The sequence below is a fragment of the Stegodyphus dumicola genome, chromosome 9 (assembly GCF_044657685.1).
Source record: "Stegodyphus dumicola isolate Sdum_Otavi_A_Nest chromosome 9, ASM4465768v1".
Lineage (NCBI taxonomy): Eukaryota > Metazoa > Arthropoda > Arachnida > Araneae > Eresidae > Stegodyphus > Stegodyphus dumicola.
In genome coordinates, this window is record NC_140776.1 from 131,334,195 (window position 1) to 131,353,316 (window position 19,122).

Below are 19,122 nucleotides of genomic sequence, written 5' to 3' on the forward strand. Positions count from 1 at the left end.
ACATTTTATTAAAGGCTATTAAATAAACATTTTCCTTAATTTCACTTCAGTTCCATAATGTTAAAATTTAACTTTTTGCAGTCCTTTTAGGTCATGTGATTTCAACCACGCCTTAGTTGTTCTTTACCGAGAGAGCTTTTTGTTACAGTCTGGGTCTGTGAATCGAGGTCAAACAATCCCCCCCCCTACTGAGACTGTAAAGTTCCCCATCCCTTCTCATAAGGGACTGGCAATTCTCCTCAGCTTCAGCACTTCTGCTTAATGCAAAACTGACTAGAAACATGTCGGTAAACTACGTTACATCCTTCATTAAAGAATTTTAAATAAAGTAATTAATTTGTCATTAAATCCCTCAAAGTATTCTTTATCCTGCAAATTAAAAAAAGGCTGCAATTTTGAATCAACAGCTTCTTTTGTCAGATTGGAATGCTATCTAAAAATTCACATACTCAAACATTATAGCATCTCTTTTTACGTAGACATGGAGTGGACTATTGAAATGAAAAGTAATTTGATAGCAAATATAATAAGCCTAAAATGTTTGCACCATAATAAAGCAGTAGAAAGTGTTCACAGAAATTTCCTGTTAACGCTCAACGAAATCGCAGCACTCAAATTAAAAAGCGTGTCCTTAACAGATCAATATTTTTTCTTTTCATTTTTTTCCCTTTTGCAACAGGTGATTGTTAACTTCCTTTGTGTTTAAGGTCAATGAACCTCTGAACGCGAGCAGAATAATTTTTTGATAAAGAAGGACCGCCAACGTTTTTCTCCCTCTTAAATATTGAATCTTTTCGTTGTAATTAAGATAAAGGTTAGCGTCAAAGCCTGAATCAGGCTATCAGGCTAGTTATGTTTAAGGTAAATCTAATTTATATATTTGAGTTCATGCACACAGAATCCGTTTTCCCTAATTTACTAATTTTGTTTAAAGGAGCACTGATAAAGGAGTGTTGGTTTAAAAATATTTCACCATTACTATTAGAGCTACTAAAAAATAATTCTTATAAAATCACGATCCTATTACATTTTTCGTGCTACTCTCACATTGTCCTTTTCTAAGTATACAGAATTTTCATAATTTAATGTAAATTAAGGCTGCATTCAGATGCAAGTTTCTTACTAGGATATTTATATTTAAATTCGCATATTGGCTATCTATAATTAGTCGGTTTTGCTTCTCTGATTCTTAATAATTCAATACCAGTATAAATTTAATTTAAAGCATAAACTATTTCACCTGATGTAAAACGTAACCTGGGAGGTTGCCTACACCATTCTGGAACACGAGGACGCGGGTGATTTTCACTTGACACCCCACCATCAATACATACATTTCTAAAATTATTACTGCCCGAAATATGTTTCGCAGAGCATAAAACCTACATAAAACCTATTTTTTATATTTCGTAATCTCAAATAATTATCCATCGATTTAAATATCGACACACATATGAAAAATATTATGGACAGTTGTATGGTAATATGAAAAATTTACAGACAGCAATTTGAAAATCGTGAAAATATAGTTATCATATTTAATATACAAATGCATGTAAATAATTATATTAAAATGTAAAAGAAAATTAACTAATTTTATTATTTTTCTGCATTACGATATAATAACTGTTATATTATTTCGTAATTATTTTTAGACTATTAAATATTTCTTTTTTATACATAAATGATTTAATACTCGTATATCTTCTAATCGTATAATATTTTCAAAAAATTAATATAAAATTCTGTAAAATTTAATAATACAGAAAGATATTGAGATTAATTAGAAAAAAATCAATATAGTATAAAAATTGCTTCATATGCTATAAAAGGTATTGCTGTTTACTGATAAATTCTAACGACACACCGGAAAGGTATCATATTGCTCATAAATTTCCTTTTGTTATCGGAAACTACTGATTCATTTTTATAAAGCAAAATAAAATTTGCTATATAATTTCTAATATGCTTATAATTTCAAATGCCCGATAAAAGTAAACATATCCACTAAAAATTACACGAGGACTTGCGTGGGGTAAATATGACCTCCAGATAATATTTAAAGTAAAATTATTTAGCAAATAGAAATGAAATTTGAAACCTGATCTAAATCAAAGGTCATGACCTTGATGACAACAACAGAAAAAATTGAAGTAATAATGAATCATGGTTTACAAGGAGTATTCTGTTTTATAGAGGTGGGATCAATAGACCCTTACGTACGTGCTCGCGGGTTAATAATTGAAAGGGAATAAGTATTTCAGTAAATTATTTAATATAAAAAACAGAAACAAATAATATTATATGATTTAGAGAATGAAATCTGAATGAAGTATATCATTCTTGACATTTCCTTTTTAGATTTTTAAAGTAGACAATCAAAATTTTAAAAGAAGTTTCCGTTTCGTTAGTCATGCTAAAGCACTCTAAGGCTATATAAAAAGAAATAATTAGCTTAATTATAAAACCGCTATTACAGTTACATCATTATAATAAAATCTAAAATTGTGTTATAATAATATCAAACAACTTTATTATAAATAAACACTTTTAAATTAAAATCTTTAACAAAGACACGGTATTCTATAAAGTGCATATTAAAGTAACTCAGAGCAATCAGCCATGCTCCAGATTCCAAGGCTGTGCTGCATTAGATGAACTAAATACCAAGTAAAAGCTTTAAAGGTCACGAAATACTAGCAACGCAGTTTGGCAATCTTAATTTTGATTGCTTTATTGAACCTTCGTTATCACTTAAATATTAACGAATTTCATATGCTTCTGGAGTGCGATGAATTGCAAACCATAAGAGACATTAAACAATAGCCTACTTTAAAAACCTTACAAAAGTATACGATAATAAGTAATTAATGTCGGAGTTGTTGAATATTGTTTAAAATAAATATTAATTATTGCCAGCAAATGATTCACAGTCAATTTTTAATGCATCAAACTGGTCCAAGAATCATATAAGGGCGTTTGAAGGAAACTACATTTTTCAAAGAAATTAACTTGTATCTTTCCTTCTTTTTACTTCCTTGCACGAAGTAAAAAGGAAGTATTGTAGTGGCGAAAAGTTTCAGGCAACATATTAAAACGAAAATATCCATTTTGACCACTTTCGAATGCAATTTAACGATTTTTTGCGTGATATCTGTACGTAAGGACAGAATAAAAGACTCTCTTCCTCCAAAAAATTATAAAACTGCCTTAAAATGAATTCTGAAGAGAATTTTTCGTGGCGTCTGTACGAACGTATGTACGTACGTATCTCGCATAACTCAAAAACACGTAGCTTCAGAACGTTGAAATTTTGTATATAGAACTAGCATAACATGTAGATGTGCACCTCGTATTTTGGTTGCAATCGGCAGCACCAAACGTATATAAATATATTTACATATATATCCACTCTGTTACCCGGCTTAGATTTCTCAGTTTCTTTACTCTTATATGTTTGTAAATTGTATATTTTTGCTTTAAAAATGATTAAATTATGTTGGTCTTATCTTTCGGCTAAGCTTTTTATGCCTTTAGCAAATTTGTATGCAATATTTTTAGAATTATCAACAATTTTAAAGTTGTTTAAGTACCGCTAAGCTTAATAATTTTTTTGATGGCGGCCATTGTTTGTTTACATTTGAAACAGTAGGATAGTGGCTTTGTTGCCAATCTAGAGAAACGTAGCTTCGCAACAACAAATATAACGCCTTCATTTATTATTGCGAATTAAATCATGCTTAATCCTTTCTGGAAATTTTTCGACGAAAAAAGTGTTTAAGATTTACTTCGTATATTTAATACAGATATATTGAGTTTTTATGTATTTTTGCCTTATCGAGAGGTGAGAACTGAATTAATTAAATGTGAAATACTCAATCGTCTGTGAAAAACGGTTTCTTTTTTGTTTTGTTTGCTTAATTTCTTTTATACATCGTTCTAGCTTTATTATTGTATTTGAATAGAACATGTGGCAACGATTAGATAATTCTTTAAATGATATGGATTTGTTGCATTCTGAATTATAATATGACATGTGTACAAGTACTTCCATATTATTGGATACAACTTACTCGATTCTTCAAGCATTTAAAAGTCAAGTATCATATATTGGTAAAGGCCGTTAATGGTCGATTGCCTCTTACTAAGTGATAAGACATAGACATAAGATAGTCATAATATGAACGAAATATAATACTGTTAAGTAAACCTAGGGCCAGAGTGTCGCTATGGTAAACAAAGTGAATTTTAAAGAATGCATTTATTCTGTTGTGGTTTAAGCGTTGTCGGCGAAGTAGGTTTAATTCAATCTAATAAGTTTAAATAAAATGCCTATAATTTAATATTCCGTACAAGGAAGTTATGTGGTGTACACATCATATTTTTTAATATATGTGTTAAATCGCAAAACTAAGCCTTAAATCTAGACGTAAAATGACTCTATATTGGTATTTGGAAAATATAGACACAATTTTAAATTAACTCATTAATTTATATAATACAAGCGGTTAATATGAAATCCTGCTGCTACCGATCAACCAAAACACTTTGAAGCTGCTAAGATTTTCATACGATTTCAAAGATGTATGCAATGTTGTATCGTATAGGAGAAATATTTTATTAATCTTATATTCTTCCTGGAATGTTAAAAAGTAAAGAAATCAGTCACAGCTGAACAGAATAAAATAAGAATTTCGGAAACATGCTATGAAAAAAAATTAAAAAGCAATAATTTTATGAATTATGTATTCATTGTAAATGTGTATTCATCCTATATTTTAAACAAATATAGGATGATTAGTAATTCTCTATGGTACTTCGAAAATAGATAGTGAAATTACAGAAAAAACTGCATATTGGTTCATAAAAAGCATCTCCATCTGCATTCATTATACATGCTGTTCATTACAGATCGTGTTGTTTATTATGTGCAATCCTGGTGATGCAGGAGATTTTGGTCTCAACTGACGGACAACTAATCTGTTTACTTTGCATCGCACAGTCAGCTAGTTATCTTTGAATATGGGTGCCTCTTCAGTGACCGAAAGATTAAGGTCGCTCAATATTGGTAATTCGAAATGGATTCAATCGGGCTGACAGCATAGTTGATGTTCGGTGGTTTTCCTCATGTGTAGCTAAATACGAGCCAGTTTTCCTTAGAAAATCCTCTATGAACGCTTCCATTTCCCCGAGCAGATAGTCCTCATGTGTGCTTTGTAATATGCAAGTAATATAACAGTACCTTTCTGAATTTGTTATAGCGTACACAAATGGCTTTAACCGAGGATGTTTCTGTTCGATATTTTGAAAGAAATTTCCACAGTACTGTCTCAATCGACTCACGTTCAACGAATTATAAATGCAGGAAGCTTTCTGCTTACAAGTGAATGAAATGAAATTTTAAATTATATATTAATTGTAACACTACAGGAATGACATCTGTTGAAACAGTTAGCCATTAATAGCTATTTTAGGAATTTCTACTTTGTTTTTTTAAAGTTTGATATGTGTGCAATATTTGGACCATCTTGCATAAAGAATACAAGCTCTGATTTCAGTACATTACTCCTGATAAGAGTTAGTTATTAGTAATAAAGTTTAATAAATCTTCAATAAAAGTGAGGGCTCTCTTGATATATTTGGCATGACGAGAACAATAACATATTATACAAATACGAGTTTCTGTTCTGCCTCAAAGTTGAAAATCGCAGGTTTCGACTACGGCATTACAAGCTGTAGACTTAGTGCTACAGACTACACCACTAAGAGCTCACAGTTCGTCGTCAGCTTGGAATCATGATTTGGAGCGTCCCGAGAAGCATAATTTTATTCTGTTGTGCAGGAAGTAGTGGTAAACTGGTATTCATGATGAGGTAGTATGGTAAATCTTGATAAAGTCAGAATCACTTCATCAAGATATCTCGATGAGACGGTATATATTGTAGCAAACGTTATTTGTAATCAAAATAATATTGAATTGCACTCATCAGTATAAGGAGCGGGCAGTCATGCAAAGCGTTTATGATGCTTCCTTGGCCGCTAGTACGTAATAAAATTATCTGCGTACTTGGGGATGTGTAGAATATTAATTGCCGTTATGTGAAATACCTTTGTAAGACATACTTGGAATAAAGATAAATTGATCACTTCTTGCATCCTCTCACAGTCAGTAATTTTTCAAGCTATGAGTTTTTACACCATTGAGCTAAATTATTGAATTGCTTGTTTAAGAAAATTGAATTATTTTAAAATTTTCTACTTATTAATATTAGTCTATAGCAGTGGCTCTCAACTTATTTGTTTTATGCATCCCTTTCACCTCTGCTAAGAGATCATTCCGAACACCCACTTTAAAATGTCGAAAATACGAGTACATATACATATTTATATAGATCAAGATTATTTTAACGTGTGTTACAATTAAAGAACAAAAATTATAGCAAAAGTTACTAAATATCAAAACTTGAATAAAACTATTTTTTCATGTTCATAAACTAAAACTAAATATTTAACAGCTAAATAAAAGGCTGACTTCAATCCCTTCTGAAACAATAAAATTTTTCTTAGGGAAGAATTCTCACCCAAGCAGTTGAGAAGGCCTGCTCTACAGGAAACATATATCTCAAATTTTATTATTATTTTTTATTGGTAGTTAAATCAAATCATTGGAATAATCGCAATAGATTTGGAACTCCTGGCATCATGTAAACTAATTTGAGAGAAAAGAGCTTTCAAACATTTTCTGATGAAGTCATTTTAGAACAAATCAAATGAAATATTTCGTAACGACTTCATTCGATTTACAGGCATCTGTCATTTGAGTAAAATTTGGTTTGTCAAAACTAACTTGTCGACAATAATAGTATTTAATAATTTTAATTACAGATATTTATTAAGAATATTTAAAAATAAATTACATGAACATAACATGAATTAGATCGAAAAGGATTATAAGCTATTTCCTCTCTCCTTTCTGCATGCCTTCGTGGTGTAACTGTATCACAGAATGCGCGTAGTCCAGGTTCGAGTCCCGGCTAGGGCATTGTTCATTTTTCGCGTCTCCAGCATCAAAATAACCTAATGACTCTACAAGATAATTAATAAATAGTTCCCGTGTTTTATGCTGCACTGTATGAGATGTATAATATTTATTATTTGTACGAATGCTAATATCCGATAATAAATTACTTAAACCTGTACTAACTTATTATTCATTTATTATCTATTATTTTATATAGTGCCTTCTCATCTGAGAAGCTCTGATTAAGAAAACAATGAGAGTATGAACTCGAATTATAATTTCAAGGTTTCAAGTGATTCATCGTCTAGTTCAACACTCCTGTTTTTAATGCTTAACCTCAATTTGCATTCTAGTTCTTTGAAAGTGTTTCTTTCCCGAATCAAAAGTAAAAAATATATACCTTGCGGTCCCCAAGAAGGACTGGCTTTGCTAAATTAATGGCACAAATCTGCTAGCTGGAATTGGGCAAAGGGATGCAAAGGAGATAAGAACAAATCTTCTGTGTCGTGGGAGTTCCGCTATCAAACCGCGTTTAAACGAATTGAGATCAAGCATTCGCCACAACCCTACGGTAATTAATGAGCCATTTTAGCGATCACTACTTTCTCTCGAGAGACATCGCCCACCCTGGTGGCTAATTACGAAACCACCCTCTCCTCACCGGTAAATACCTTATTCTTCGTTATGGTAGGAGAAGGGTTAATAAAGTTTGAATGAGACTTTCATAGAATTGCCTGCATCGGTATATGTTTCATGATGTTTCTCGGATACATCTTCACCGTTAAGACGATGGGTAATTAGCCATTTGGTTTAGTTGAGGAGATACCCATTTAGTAGTTAGGCTTACTCAGGTGGGATTTCTAAGAGTATAATATTTTAATGAAAGTAAATTAATAGATGGCTCCATAGCAAAATGTTATTGCTAAGAAATATGCGTCTGCTGTTTTGTTAAGAAAGAAAGTACTTATACGTGGGGTTCTTTCCTGAACATTTGGAATTACGTTAAGAGTAGATAAGGCAAACTTGTTTCGTAAAATAATCTTAAAACAAAACGAATACACGCATGTTAAATGAATAACTTAACATTACAAAGACACAAATGGTGCATTACGTTCAGGAAGATAGGGGAAAGCGTGATCATAAGTTTAATTACTTGCGGGTTCGACTTATTTACTACTGGTATCGACTTGCAGGTCCATTTCTTTAAAAGTAAAATTTATTAGGCTTTGATTGTCAGAACTACTGTTTCTTCTAATTGACGTGGGAAACATCACAGAAATCTTGAGTGGAAACAGGAAGCTTACTCGAGCTATGGTCGTGTGCGTGGAATACAGAAACAAATTAAGATGGGTTAATTTTACCCTTTATTTTTCACAGCGTACAGGTGCTCCCGCACTTCGGGATACAGAGACCAACACTTTTGGCCTAAAACGTAAAAAATAATAAATATTCATTTAATAACTAACTTAACTAAATAAGAATTAAACTTAAATGCTTCGCTGAGACTAATAACGTGAAGATTGGCCTTTTGACACTGAGTATATAATGAGCTAAATGCAAATACAACAATATTCTTATTATATCAGCAGGAACTAAGTTCTGTCCTAAAGGCAAACACGAACTGACTGAAAAGCATGCTCGTAGCAGAACAGCCGGAAGGCTCTCTCTAAAAATCCTACTCGCGCTTATTCTCGCCGGAAATGTAAAATAAGAGAGGATAGCCAAGTTTAAAATAAAATAAATGTTATTAAAAATCTAAAATCCTTATATGATTACTGGAAAAAGGACAGGTTTAGGTCACAGTTTAATCTAACTATAGATTAATTTTAGATATACACCTTTGCCTTATTTACATTAATTAGTATTAAATGCCATATTGGTGATCAATCTATCGCTGTCGAAGTGGGATTAAACTTTCGCTTCGACAAACTCTTTTTATCATGACAAAAATTTAATCGAATAAATTTCCTTTTTCTAAATTTTGCTGATTATTTTTTCCTTTTAAGGCATGTTTTTCGATAAGCTTATCTTTCACATTTAATAATCGCCCTGCCACCTTACAGCCATAATGGTACACGAGGCGATTGGTATAATCTTGGGCCCGGATTCAGATCCTAGGAAGGTAAATTTCCAAATGTATAGCGTCTTTGGGCCTGAGACAATAGTCCTAAACTATTGCCAAGCCGAAAGTACTCTCAAGACATGGTGGAAAGGGAAGAGAGTGGGAGAAAATCCTTGAATCCGTACTCTCGGGGATTCTCCTTCCAAAGAAAAATTCGCTTTGTCATCTATAACGTACCTAAGCCCTAAACCATCTTCAGGTCTAATACCTGCCTCTTGCCATATGAAACTCGTAAACTTGATCTAGTGTTGCTATCATTCAAGTGAAACAAGTCATAACAACAATAACCATTACCGTAATTTTTGTTATATGTGAAGGAATATTCTATTTTTTGATATAAATGTCAACTTTGATGTTAAATACGTCTTTTCTTTGGACTATATGGATAATTATGATATGCTCGGTGATGTTACCAGGCCGTTTATTATCCATGTGTATTGGTAAAGGTTGTCATTGCTTGTGTTATAAAATTTTTAATTTATCACCTACTCAGCTTGACATACAGCTGATTTCCATGAAGCTGATGTCATTTGACGGGGCATACCTACCTATAGATTTAATTTTTTTTTCTTTTTAAAGAACGTTTCTTTTATATTTGTTTAGCTCTGAATGCTACTTTGCGAAGGGTGGTTTGGAAATATAAGTCTCACTTCTTAGTTTAAATTTTTATTTTACATGTTAATAATATAAGTAATTCATATAATTAAAAATAGTACATTTAATTTACAATGCACTCAATCTATAATTATTAATATTTTTAAGGTTATTAAAATAATTAAATGATCGAATTTTTATTCGGAGTTAAAATCCTTTGTTGAAACATTGTTGACAAAAAACGTATTCAGTTTTCCTTATAGGCATACCCATAATCCAAACTACAGTGTTTAAATTCTGAATTACCACAGCAGACAGGAAAAAAAAAAAAAAAAAAAAAAAAAAAAAACAATAATATGTCAAAAATTAAAACTAGTAGAATAAAATTTATGTAAAAAGGCAGCATACAAAATGGTTTACAGAATAAAAAGACACAAAAGAAATATTGTTATAGATGATACGTACATAATAATATATAAATTATTAAGTATAAATTTCAACTATAGTCATTTATTAGAAGATGTGACATTTTTAAAGAGAGGAGTCAAAAGTAAACGTGTCAAAAGTTATTTGCAGGACATTTGACACGTTTCACGTTTTATTTATTATAAATTAACCTCAAAAATTAATTTTGAACTAGCTTAATAAAAAAAATAGAAAACAGAAGAAGCTCCGCCTAGCTCTTAACAAGAATTATCAAAATTGTTGCTGTTTAATTTAGAACAGAACCAAAATAATTTTTGAAATGTTTGAAATCTGCCAAGCCAGTTATTTCACCTATTAAAAAGGTGTTACTCATCTTACTGACAAAATTTCCAATACGCAATAAATTAACACAAAACCTAAATCAACAGATTTGGAATTAAGTAGATGAAAAGTATAATAGCAACAAGGCCCGTCCTCAACATAAAAGAATAATAGCATAAATTAGAGAGTTTTTTTTTTTTCATTACCTCTATATCTACGTCATTAGCTTTCATTAGCTCTATATCTTGTATCTTATGATACAAATTTAAACAGGCAGGATATTGCATAATATATCAAATAAATGACAGATAGTTCGAGCGAAAACATTTTTTGAAACTTCGAAACAGAAATTTCTTTGAAGTGTTGTACTGTTTCAACTTTATATATTTCGCTTCTTGATAAAATCAAAAATATTTTCCAACTGAGGAAAATATTTATTGTAAATTCTGTGCGCAGGCGATACATTGAAACAGATATACACCTATTTCTCAAATAATCAGCCATATTCTACATTAAATAATTGTAAGCGTTAATTAACTAGGAAATAATATCATTGCAAATTATTGTTTTGCAATTTAGCCTTACCATCTTCATATATATAAGATTTTGTGTTCCATAACTAACTTCTGGAGAACTGATACTTATGCAACTAAGCCTATCGTAATCGCTTACCTTCAAAATATTCCAAATGTTAAACAAATGTGATAATCAGATGGATAGTTCTTTTGAGGCTTATAATTTTTATTTATTTTTTTTTGTTATTTATTTACTTTAATTTGTTTTTCTATTTACTTCTTTACATTTCAGAAATTTTAATGAAGTGTTTAGAAATTTTAACTCTCTCTAGGTTTTAGTTTGCAACGTGTTTTTTATTTTTTATAAATACGTTATGATTTGTATTACATTAGTTATATATAATCTACACTATGACAAATATACAATACATAAATCCATGAATAATGGTTATCTATGTTTGTTTCTAATTCACTTTAAAATATATTTTAGATGATTACCGTGGAAAATAACCCTTCTATGTTTTACCGTATTCAAACAGAAAAACAATTAACAAAATATTTCTTTTGATTTAAAATCGTTTGACAGTTTTAAGTACTTTGTTAAACAATAAAATAATAAATTCATAATACTAAAAGTGAATATTAAATGTACAGAAAATCATCTTTGATTTTTAAAAAAATTCAGACGCGTTTTTCTTTTGAAATTTTACAATTTTATACTGCAATTAGAAACCCCTCTGAAGAACTTTGAAATCTCTAGAGATATTTTTGAATTACAATTAATTTAGGCATTTAAAGACATTTTTAAATTACAGCGCATAAAGACATTTGAAGACATTTTAAAATTACAATGGAAAGTATAAAACTTTATGATCAATTGATCGCACTTTTGGACCAGTTTGCTTCTAACTGTAAAAGTTGATATGTTGATTGAGGTGACAATATGAGCCTGGAGTATCTAATATCTCCCAAATTCGGGGGTAAATTTTGCAACCACTGAACGTTGCTTCATGTCCTCCTGACCTCGTCATCGGCCGTCACCTTCTAATTGGACTGTGAGGGACAAGGAAAGGCAAAGATACCATTTCCAAGCTGATTCTGAAACATGCAGAAAAGAACCAGACTTACAAGCTTAATTACAGAGCAAGTTTTTATTTCATGAAAACCCACCATGACTATGCGTTAAATAAAACTGCGTGTTATTTTAAAACAAATACCTGCAGCTAAATGAATATTCTATGTAAAAGGCGAATAAAGCATTCCATTTTTAAAATGATAATTCCAGCAGGAACGGAATATCCTGGTTCTTTTTTGCATAACGATACTTGGTAGTGAGAGTAAAGAAAAGTAGGAGCAAGGGCAGTAGCCATATTGACCCAGAACAGTAAAGCAAACAATTAATTCGCCACACCCAAGGGTAGGCAATGAACCGGTTGACTTTCCACTTTCACTTTTCATATTTATATTTTATTGAAATTTTTCGGTATAAATACTAACGGCTGGACACCAAACTTCATCAATCGAACTCCTTTCCACTTCTGGACTAACAATTCTCTCAAGTCCTTTCCATCATGAAAGTGGTAAGTTCTTAGATTTTTAAGAAATTAAATAAGATGTTTTTAATAACTGTTTCTGTTTGTCTATACATGAAAAAACATTAAAAGTACTTTTTAAATATTAAGCTTTAATAATATTTATTCAAGAGATTTCCTAGCTTATTTGAAATTTGATCAGAAATAGCTGTTTCAATAATATTAGTTCCTACTTCTAAAAACCTTATGATCTTGGTAAAGTAAACTCATATTAATATGTTCCCTAAGTTGGAATTTATTTCATATTTATAAATAATGAACTATTTATGGAAAATACTTAAAATCGTAATTTAAATACGTTCCTTGCTAATTGTTTAAGTATAATTTCTTTTTAAGTCGAGATGAAATTCAGACAAATGACATTTTATTTCTTTTAAAAGAAGGCATTTACAAATGCATGAAGTCTTTTGTATAGAATAATTAACTCCGTAAAATTTGTGATACATAAATCTTAAATTACTGATACTTTTGTGTAACAAGTTTTGTTCAAAACACTTTAGCTTCAAATATATTTGCAAACTCAAATCTCTCTGATTACTTATCACCAAACTTATTTTCAATCTTATTTTCAAAATCTTTATATAGCACATTTGTTGTGAATAATCAGGAATATCTTAGTATTTTAGAATTGTGAAAAAGGCAGCTACGATAATATTTCGTGAATTCAAATTACACGTCAAAAGCAGAAATACTCAAATGATTATTTAAATAAAATAAAAAATACACATTTAAAGGTACGCATTTACAAAATATATGTATTATTTTTGTTAGACAATTTAATTTTTAACACACAAAGGTATCAGCTAATAAGCAAATAAAAACAATCAGAAGATCTCAGCCATTATAAAACATTTTGCATTGGCAAATATTATCCATAGAATTTAATAATGAAATATTTTCTTAAAATTTATTTCCTATAATCCATTACTTAAACAATAAATATTTTTAATAGTAATTTAACATTTTCTGAGAAAACATATTTTTTGAATATTTGATATAAATTTAAAATATTTAATTTCTTAAAAATGATTCATTTAATATAACACCTTACCAATAAAGTTCCATTTTACCAACATATTATTAATCTAATATTGTAATGCATCATTATCAGAGCATAGAGTGATATCAAGTAACCAAAAGTCAATGTACCTTCCTTTAACACTAAATCTGCACGTAGAATATGCCATTTAAATTATTATTAAAGCGGAGCGAATCAAGACTAATACTGATAAATTCTGCAGCATGTATTTAGCATATGCTGTAAATTTAGTTTATAATTTCAGTATTAATTAAATTTAATTGAAGTTAATTTGAAAATAATATAAATTTAATTTACACGTTTTATTATCATCCAAAATTACAGATAGAAAGAACATACATAGCTTCTTTATCGTACAAATATTAAAAATATAAAGAATATATCTAATTTAAATGCATAATAAGTGCTGAAATCTTTTACTAAAGGCATCAAAATTTTAAGGTTAGTGTCCATGATTTCAAATACTGATACATAGGCACAATTCTTTCACACTAATATAACTTTTTTCGGGTCTTTTCACTGATTTTTTTTTTTTTTTAAATTTTCAGTTAGCTCTCGTTCTCCTCATGGCTGTGGCCGCTATGGCCCAGTACCACCATGGTGGTTATGCTCCTTCCCACCAGGTAGTTCATGTACAGCCTGCCGCATACTCAGCCGGTTCTCAAGGACATGCCTATGGTGCCTATGGAAAGAAGGACTCCCTTTACGATGCTCATGGCCGATCCCACTATGGAGATCATGGACGTTACGCTGACAGAGCCCATCAAGCTCATGGACACCACAACGTCGGTGGATATCGTAAACACGATGCTGAAGGTGCTCAAGGTAAGTTATGTCCACGTTTAAAAAATCTGAGGCTTTTATCCCTTAGAATGACTATCTTTTTGCTGATTTCCCCGTACTATCTTCGTATTTTCTTACTGTTACTCAAAGTGCTTGCGAATGCCAACAGCTTATACCTCTTTATCAGATGCTGATTCGGTTAATGGCAGAGTATTTTGGCTTTAAGGGGACTCATACACCTTAAACCCCTTATGATCTTCGAATATGTGACTGTTGCAAGAATTTGGATATTTTATTTATTTTAAAAGCAATTACTTCGAACTTTTTACAGCTGACTACATAATATAGCTGCTTTGGAAACTAGTAACTAGAAAGTTTGTGTTGCCACAAATATTTTTGTAATTTAATCCTCTTTGTGACAAAATATTTCGCTATGTTTCCACCTTGCGCGCATGATATTTTAAAAATGACTAACGGTACATACTTAAAATTTGATGCAATTCTTTATATGGGCACTACTTTCTAACTGAACCAACAATCTGATGAATATTTTAATACTGAAAAATTTTATGGACGAAAACATTAAAAATTGTGTTAATAAAATACATTTTATAATCTGAACTCAAAATAAAATAAAAATTTAACATGAAATTTTTAGAATTTTAGGTTCACAGTAGTTTCCAAATGTTATAAAAGCTATATATTAAATATGGAATTAAATTGTGAAACAGAATGTTTTAAACTGTGCGCGCAAGTTGGAAACGTGACGAAAAATGTTGTCAAAAAGCGGATTAAATTATAAAAATATTTGTGGCAACACAAACTTTCTGATTACTGTTTCAGAAAGCAGCTATATTATGTAGTCAGCTGTAAAAAGCTGGTAGTAATTGCTTTTAAAATAAATAAGTTATTCCAATTCTTGCAACAGTCACCTATTCGAACATCTTATGGGTTTTAAGGTGTATGAGTCCCCTTAAATACCCTAATATTAATATGCTATGATGAATTTTTTATAAATTTCTGAAAGCTGAATAAAAATTTAATTAAAATTATTTTAATTCTCTCTCTCTAAAGAAAAAAGCAAATAGCTTTAAGGACTACTAACAAGTAGGACATTATAAAACCAGAAATGTCCGTTTTCGTTCTTTATTCTACTTAACAAGCTTCTTCCAATATGAATTCAAGCATTTTTAAGCATGCCTTGGAACTAGTTTTTAACAGCATCATAAAACGGCTTCTCTATTGATTAACTATTCTGTATCGAGAAACTATTCTTTTCTCTTTTAAATAATAATAATTTATGGGTAAACAGTTGCACCTTTAGTTAAGAATGCTTTTAATCCTTTTATGACCGGCGTCGCTTATATCTGGCATCTGCAAAGCTCTTCGAATTATCTAGGAAGAGTTGCAGTAATGATACACAAACTAGATAGCACGCATTTAAGCAACACACGGTAGGAAGTTCTTTATAGAAGTATTTTACAAGCTATGCTGTACGCTGGCATACAATTTGCCAAATTCTGTAGTGGTGTACTGAAGGTGCTAATTATCTCAGTCACGAAATAGTAAAATTATAAAATTACGTTTTACTTTAACCTGGATTAGTTCCCTTTTAGTCTGAAAAAGATTTAAAAAGTTTCTAATTTTGGGAGCATGAGTGTACTTAGTTCTACATATTTAATTTTTTCAAATTTCCATCTGTCATAAGAAAACAGTTAATTTCAACTAATATGCGTACATTTGGATCTTAATTCCTTAAAGTTTGCGATTAAAATCTGCTTTTCTCATAATATTTTACAAATATATTTCGTGGGAGGAACTTAAATGTAAAGCATAATCTATTCAAATGCAAATAGAAAACAAAAATTCTTAACTTAATTCTAGTCAAAGATCGCTTACTAGAAGCTCAAATTAAAGAACAATCTATTCCTTTGTAAAACTAGAACAAATGAATGATTAAATATACCTTGAATGTCGTTAAAATGATAGAAGACTGCTTAAAGCTGAGAAAATATATTTGTTGGAATTTAAATCCATCATATGCCTGGTTTATGAAAATATTTGTTTCCTGAAAGAAGAAAATAATGAAACTCAGTTACGTGCTCAAGTTTAAACAATAATTTATTTCTGTGGTCCAAATAAGAAAAATAAAGAAAAGGAGCTATAACATTTTGGTCTAACAATAGTCTGAAATTTCCTCTTTCCTAAAAAATAATGTTAATGTATTCAGTCTACACATGCTTGTAATTTAAAAGCGTTTCTTGTATTTATTAACTACATTTCAAACTGTACTGATCATTTTAAAAGACTTTTATCACTAAACTTGCATGAAAGCTAACTATTCACCATTTTATTCATATTGTCACAGAGTTTCAACGTGCCACTTTCTGTCCATACGACACACGTCTATGAGTTATTGGAATTCGTTCCCCTATTCCGTTATTAGTATCCATAAACGCTTATAAACGTATTAGTATCCATAATACAATACTTGCTCAATTTTTAAGTTCCCGGCAGTAAAAGTCTGAAAGCTGGCTATTTAACGCAAAGAGAGAAATCACATATCGTAATGTCCGGAGATCGAAGGTTTCCCATACTGCGTATAATAGTGTAGAAGCATTGCAAAGTATTCAGCTGATTGTCAAGAATAATAGTGTAGGAGCTCTTCGACGAGGAGATAACGCTAATTTTTAAACTAAGATGCAAGGTTATTCTTTATAATTCATTATTCCATTATCATTTCAATGTACAATATTTTAAAACTAGATGTATCATTTATAATCATAATTACATGATTCTAAACACATAGTCTGAAGGCACAGCAACGTATAGCCTTAATCTGATAATAACTCAGAATAATATTTTACACTCCCATCAGACGAAAATACATGAATTTAAAAAATGATTTTGTCATATGTTCAACAGCCTCCAACTATGGCAAATACCGCAACGTTGGTGCTTACGCTCAAGATAAGGGTGCTGGATACGAAAAGGCTTACCACTATGACAAGAAGGCCGGACACCACGCCGTCTTGGCTGACCATGGTGCACACGCTGCCAAATACGGAGTCCATGACAGACAAGCCCACCACAACCAAGGTGCTTATGCTCAGGCCGGACATGACAGACATGGAGCCCATGACAGATACGGAGCTCAAGCCCACGGTGTTCGTGCCCATGACAGTTCTGCCTACGGACGCCACAACAGCGGACACCAACAGAGCTACCTCCATGGACCAGCATACAAATACTAAACAGGTCAGTTTGAATTCCCCAACCCTTCATGATAGACCGTATTGTGCAACTACCCTAGACATGCACCTTTAAGTATTTTGACAAAGTAGTTCTTGATCTTTGAAAGTTCTAGCACGAGATGAACGTACTTGCATCAAAATTCATTTTGTGACTGTTAGCCTAAAATATTAAAAAATAAGAAAACGTACGAGACACAGTAATCTTCAAAAAACAATTTTTGTTATTAACAGATGTAAATTCCAGTAGATATTTTCAAAATGTAAAAGGCATAAAAAAATAATAAGTTCGCTCCTAAAGCCCGATGATTTTACTTTATAAACTTTAAATGACTTTTACGTTTTTTTCGATTAACGATGATATCAGGAAAATATTTTCATGAAAGTTGCTACTTTTAGAATCACGGAATCTTAAGAACAGTTCAAATTAAATTCTTTTCGCCTGTCAAATTTATGCAAGATGCGAAAAAAGTAAATTTGTAATAAATTTAAAATATATCTTCAGTGATCTAGGAAAAATAAATAGGTTGTTAGAAGTTACTATTATTTATAAATTACTATTTTATTAACCGTATTGATTTAATGGGAAATAAAAATCATCTAGGTTTTACAAAACGGCATTGAGTATTACCAAAACATCCCTATGAAGCTATAAATCTAATAATTTCCACCTCCGTATTTTAAAATTAAGGCACAAAACTTAAAATTAAGGCAAAATTCTATCTCAAGCTGATTTAATTTGAAGAAAATCTATATGTATTTCAAAACATTCTGACACAGATTATGTGTGTTCAAAGAGAAAAGTTAATTGTGAGGCTGTTGCTCAAATTCTGCTAATTAAATACATAAAGAAAAGTAAACAAATAACAAAAGAAGTAGCAACTGTAGCGTCATCTATGAAAGAAATACGATCGCAAGCCTTAAGACATATCTATCCTTAAAATGATGGCTTGATTTATCTAAAATGATAACGGATTTGAACTTGTCATAAAGAAAATACTAATGCATCAAAAGCCTTTGGAAGTTTAAAGGAAGAGTAATTATTTATTCCTTAAACAAAAGAAAAAACGTCTAATTTTTGTATTTGAATATTAGTGTCGCATTGAAAAATCATTATTTATATATTAATGGTAATATAATCTAATTCTTCCTTTTTTCTCTGTACGGTTTTCTTTTTGATTTCAGCTCTCGGACAAGATGACCCGGCCTCAGAAACGTTCTTTCTTCTGCTATTCCGCCCCCTTATTTATTGCTTTTCTTTATGTATAAAAAAATTCAAGAAAATGACAATAAAAAGTTAAAAATCTAAAAACTACTGTTTTCGTGTTGAAATTTTTGCATGAGATTTATTGTTTCTCCAAACTAAATATTATAAATGAAAAAAGTACTTTAGAATGCATTTACAAATTTTAGAGACACAGGTTATTTAGAAAAATCTGACTGAAAAAGAAGTTGAAC

At 30.7% G+C, this 19,122-nt stretch overlaps 1 protein-coding gene across 1 annotated transcript; it reads left to right on the forward strand.

The window, feature by feature from the left end:
• The first annotated feature begins 12,437 nt into the window (after positions 1 to 12,437).
• On the forward strand, positions 12,438 to 18,976 carry LOC118199961 (uncharacterized). Its single transcript, XM_085824124.1, has 4 exons — positions 12,438 to 12,579; positions 14,179 to 14,455; positions 17,339 to 17,671; positions 18,850 to 18,976. Exons 1-3 carry the CDS (start codon positions 12,571 to 12,573, stop codon positions 17,665 to 17,667), a joined length of 615 nt encoding a protein of 204 aa, XP_085680250.1. The 5' UTR covers positions 12,438 to 12,570; the 3' UTR covers positions 17,668 to 17,671; positions 18,850 to 18,976.
• The last annotated feature ends 146 nt before the right edge of the window (positions 18,977 to 19,122 follow it).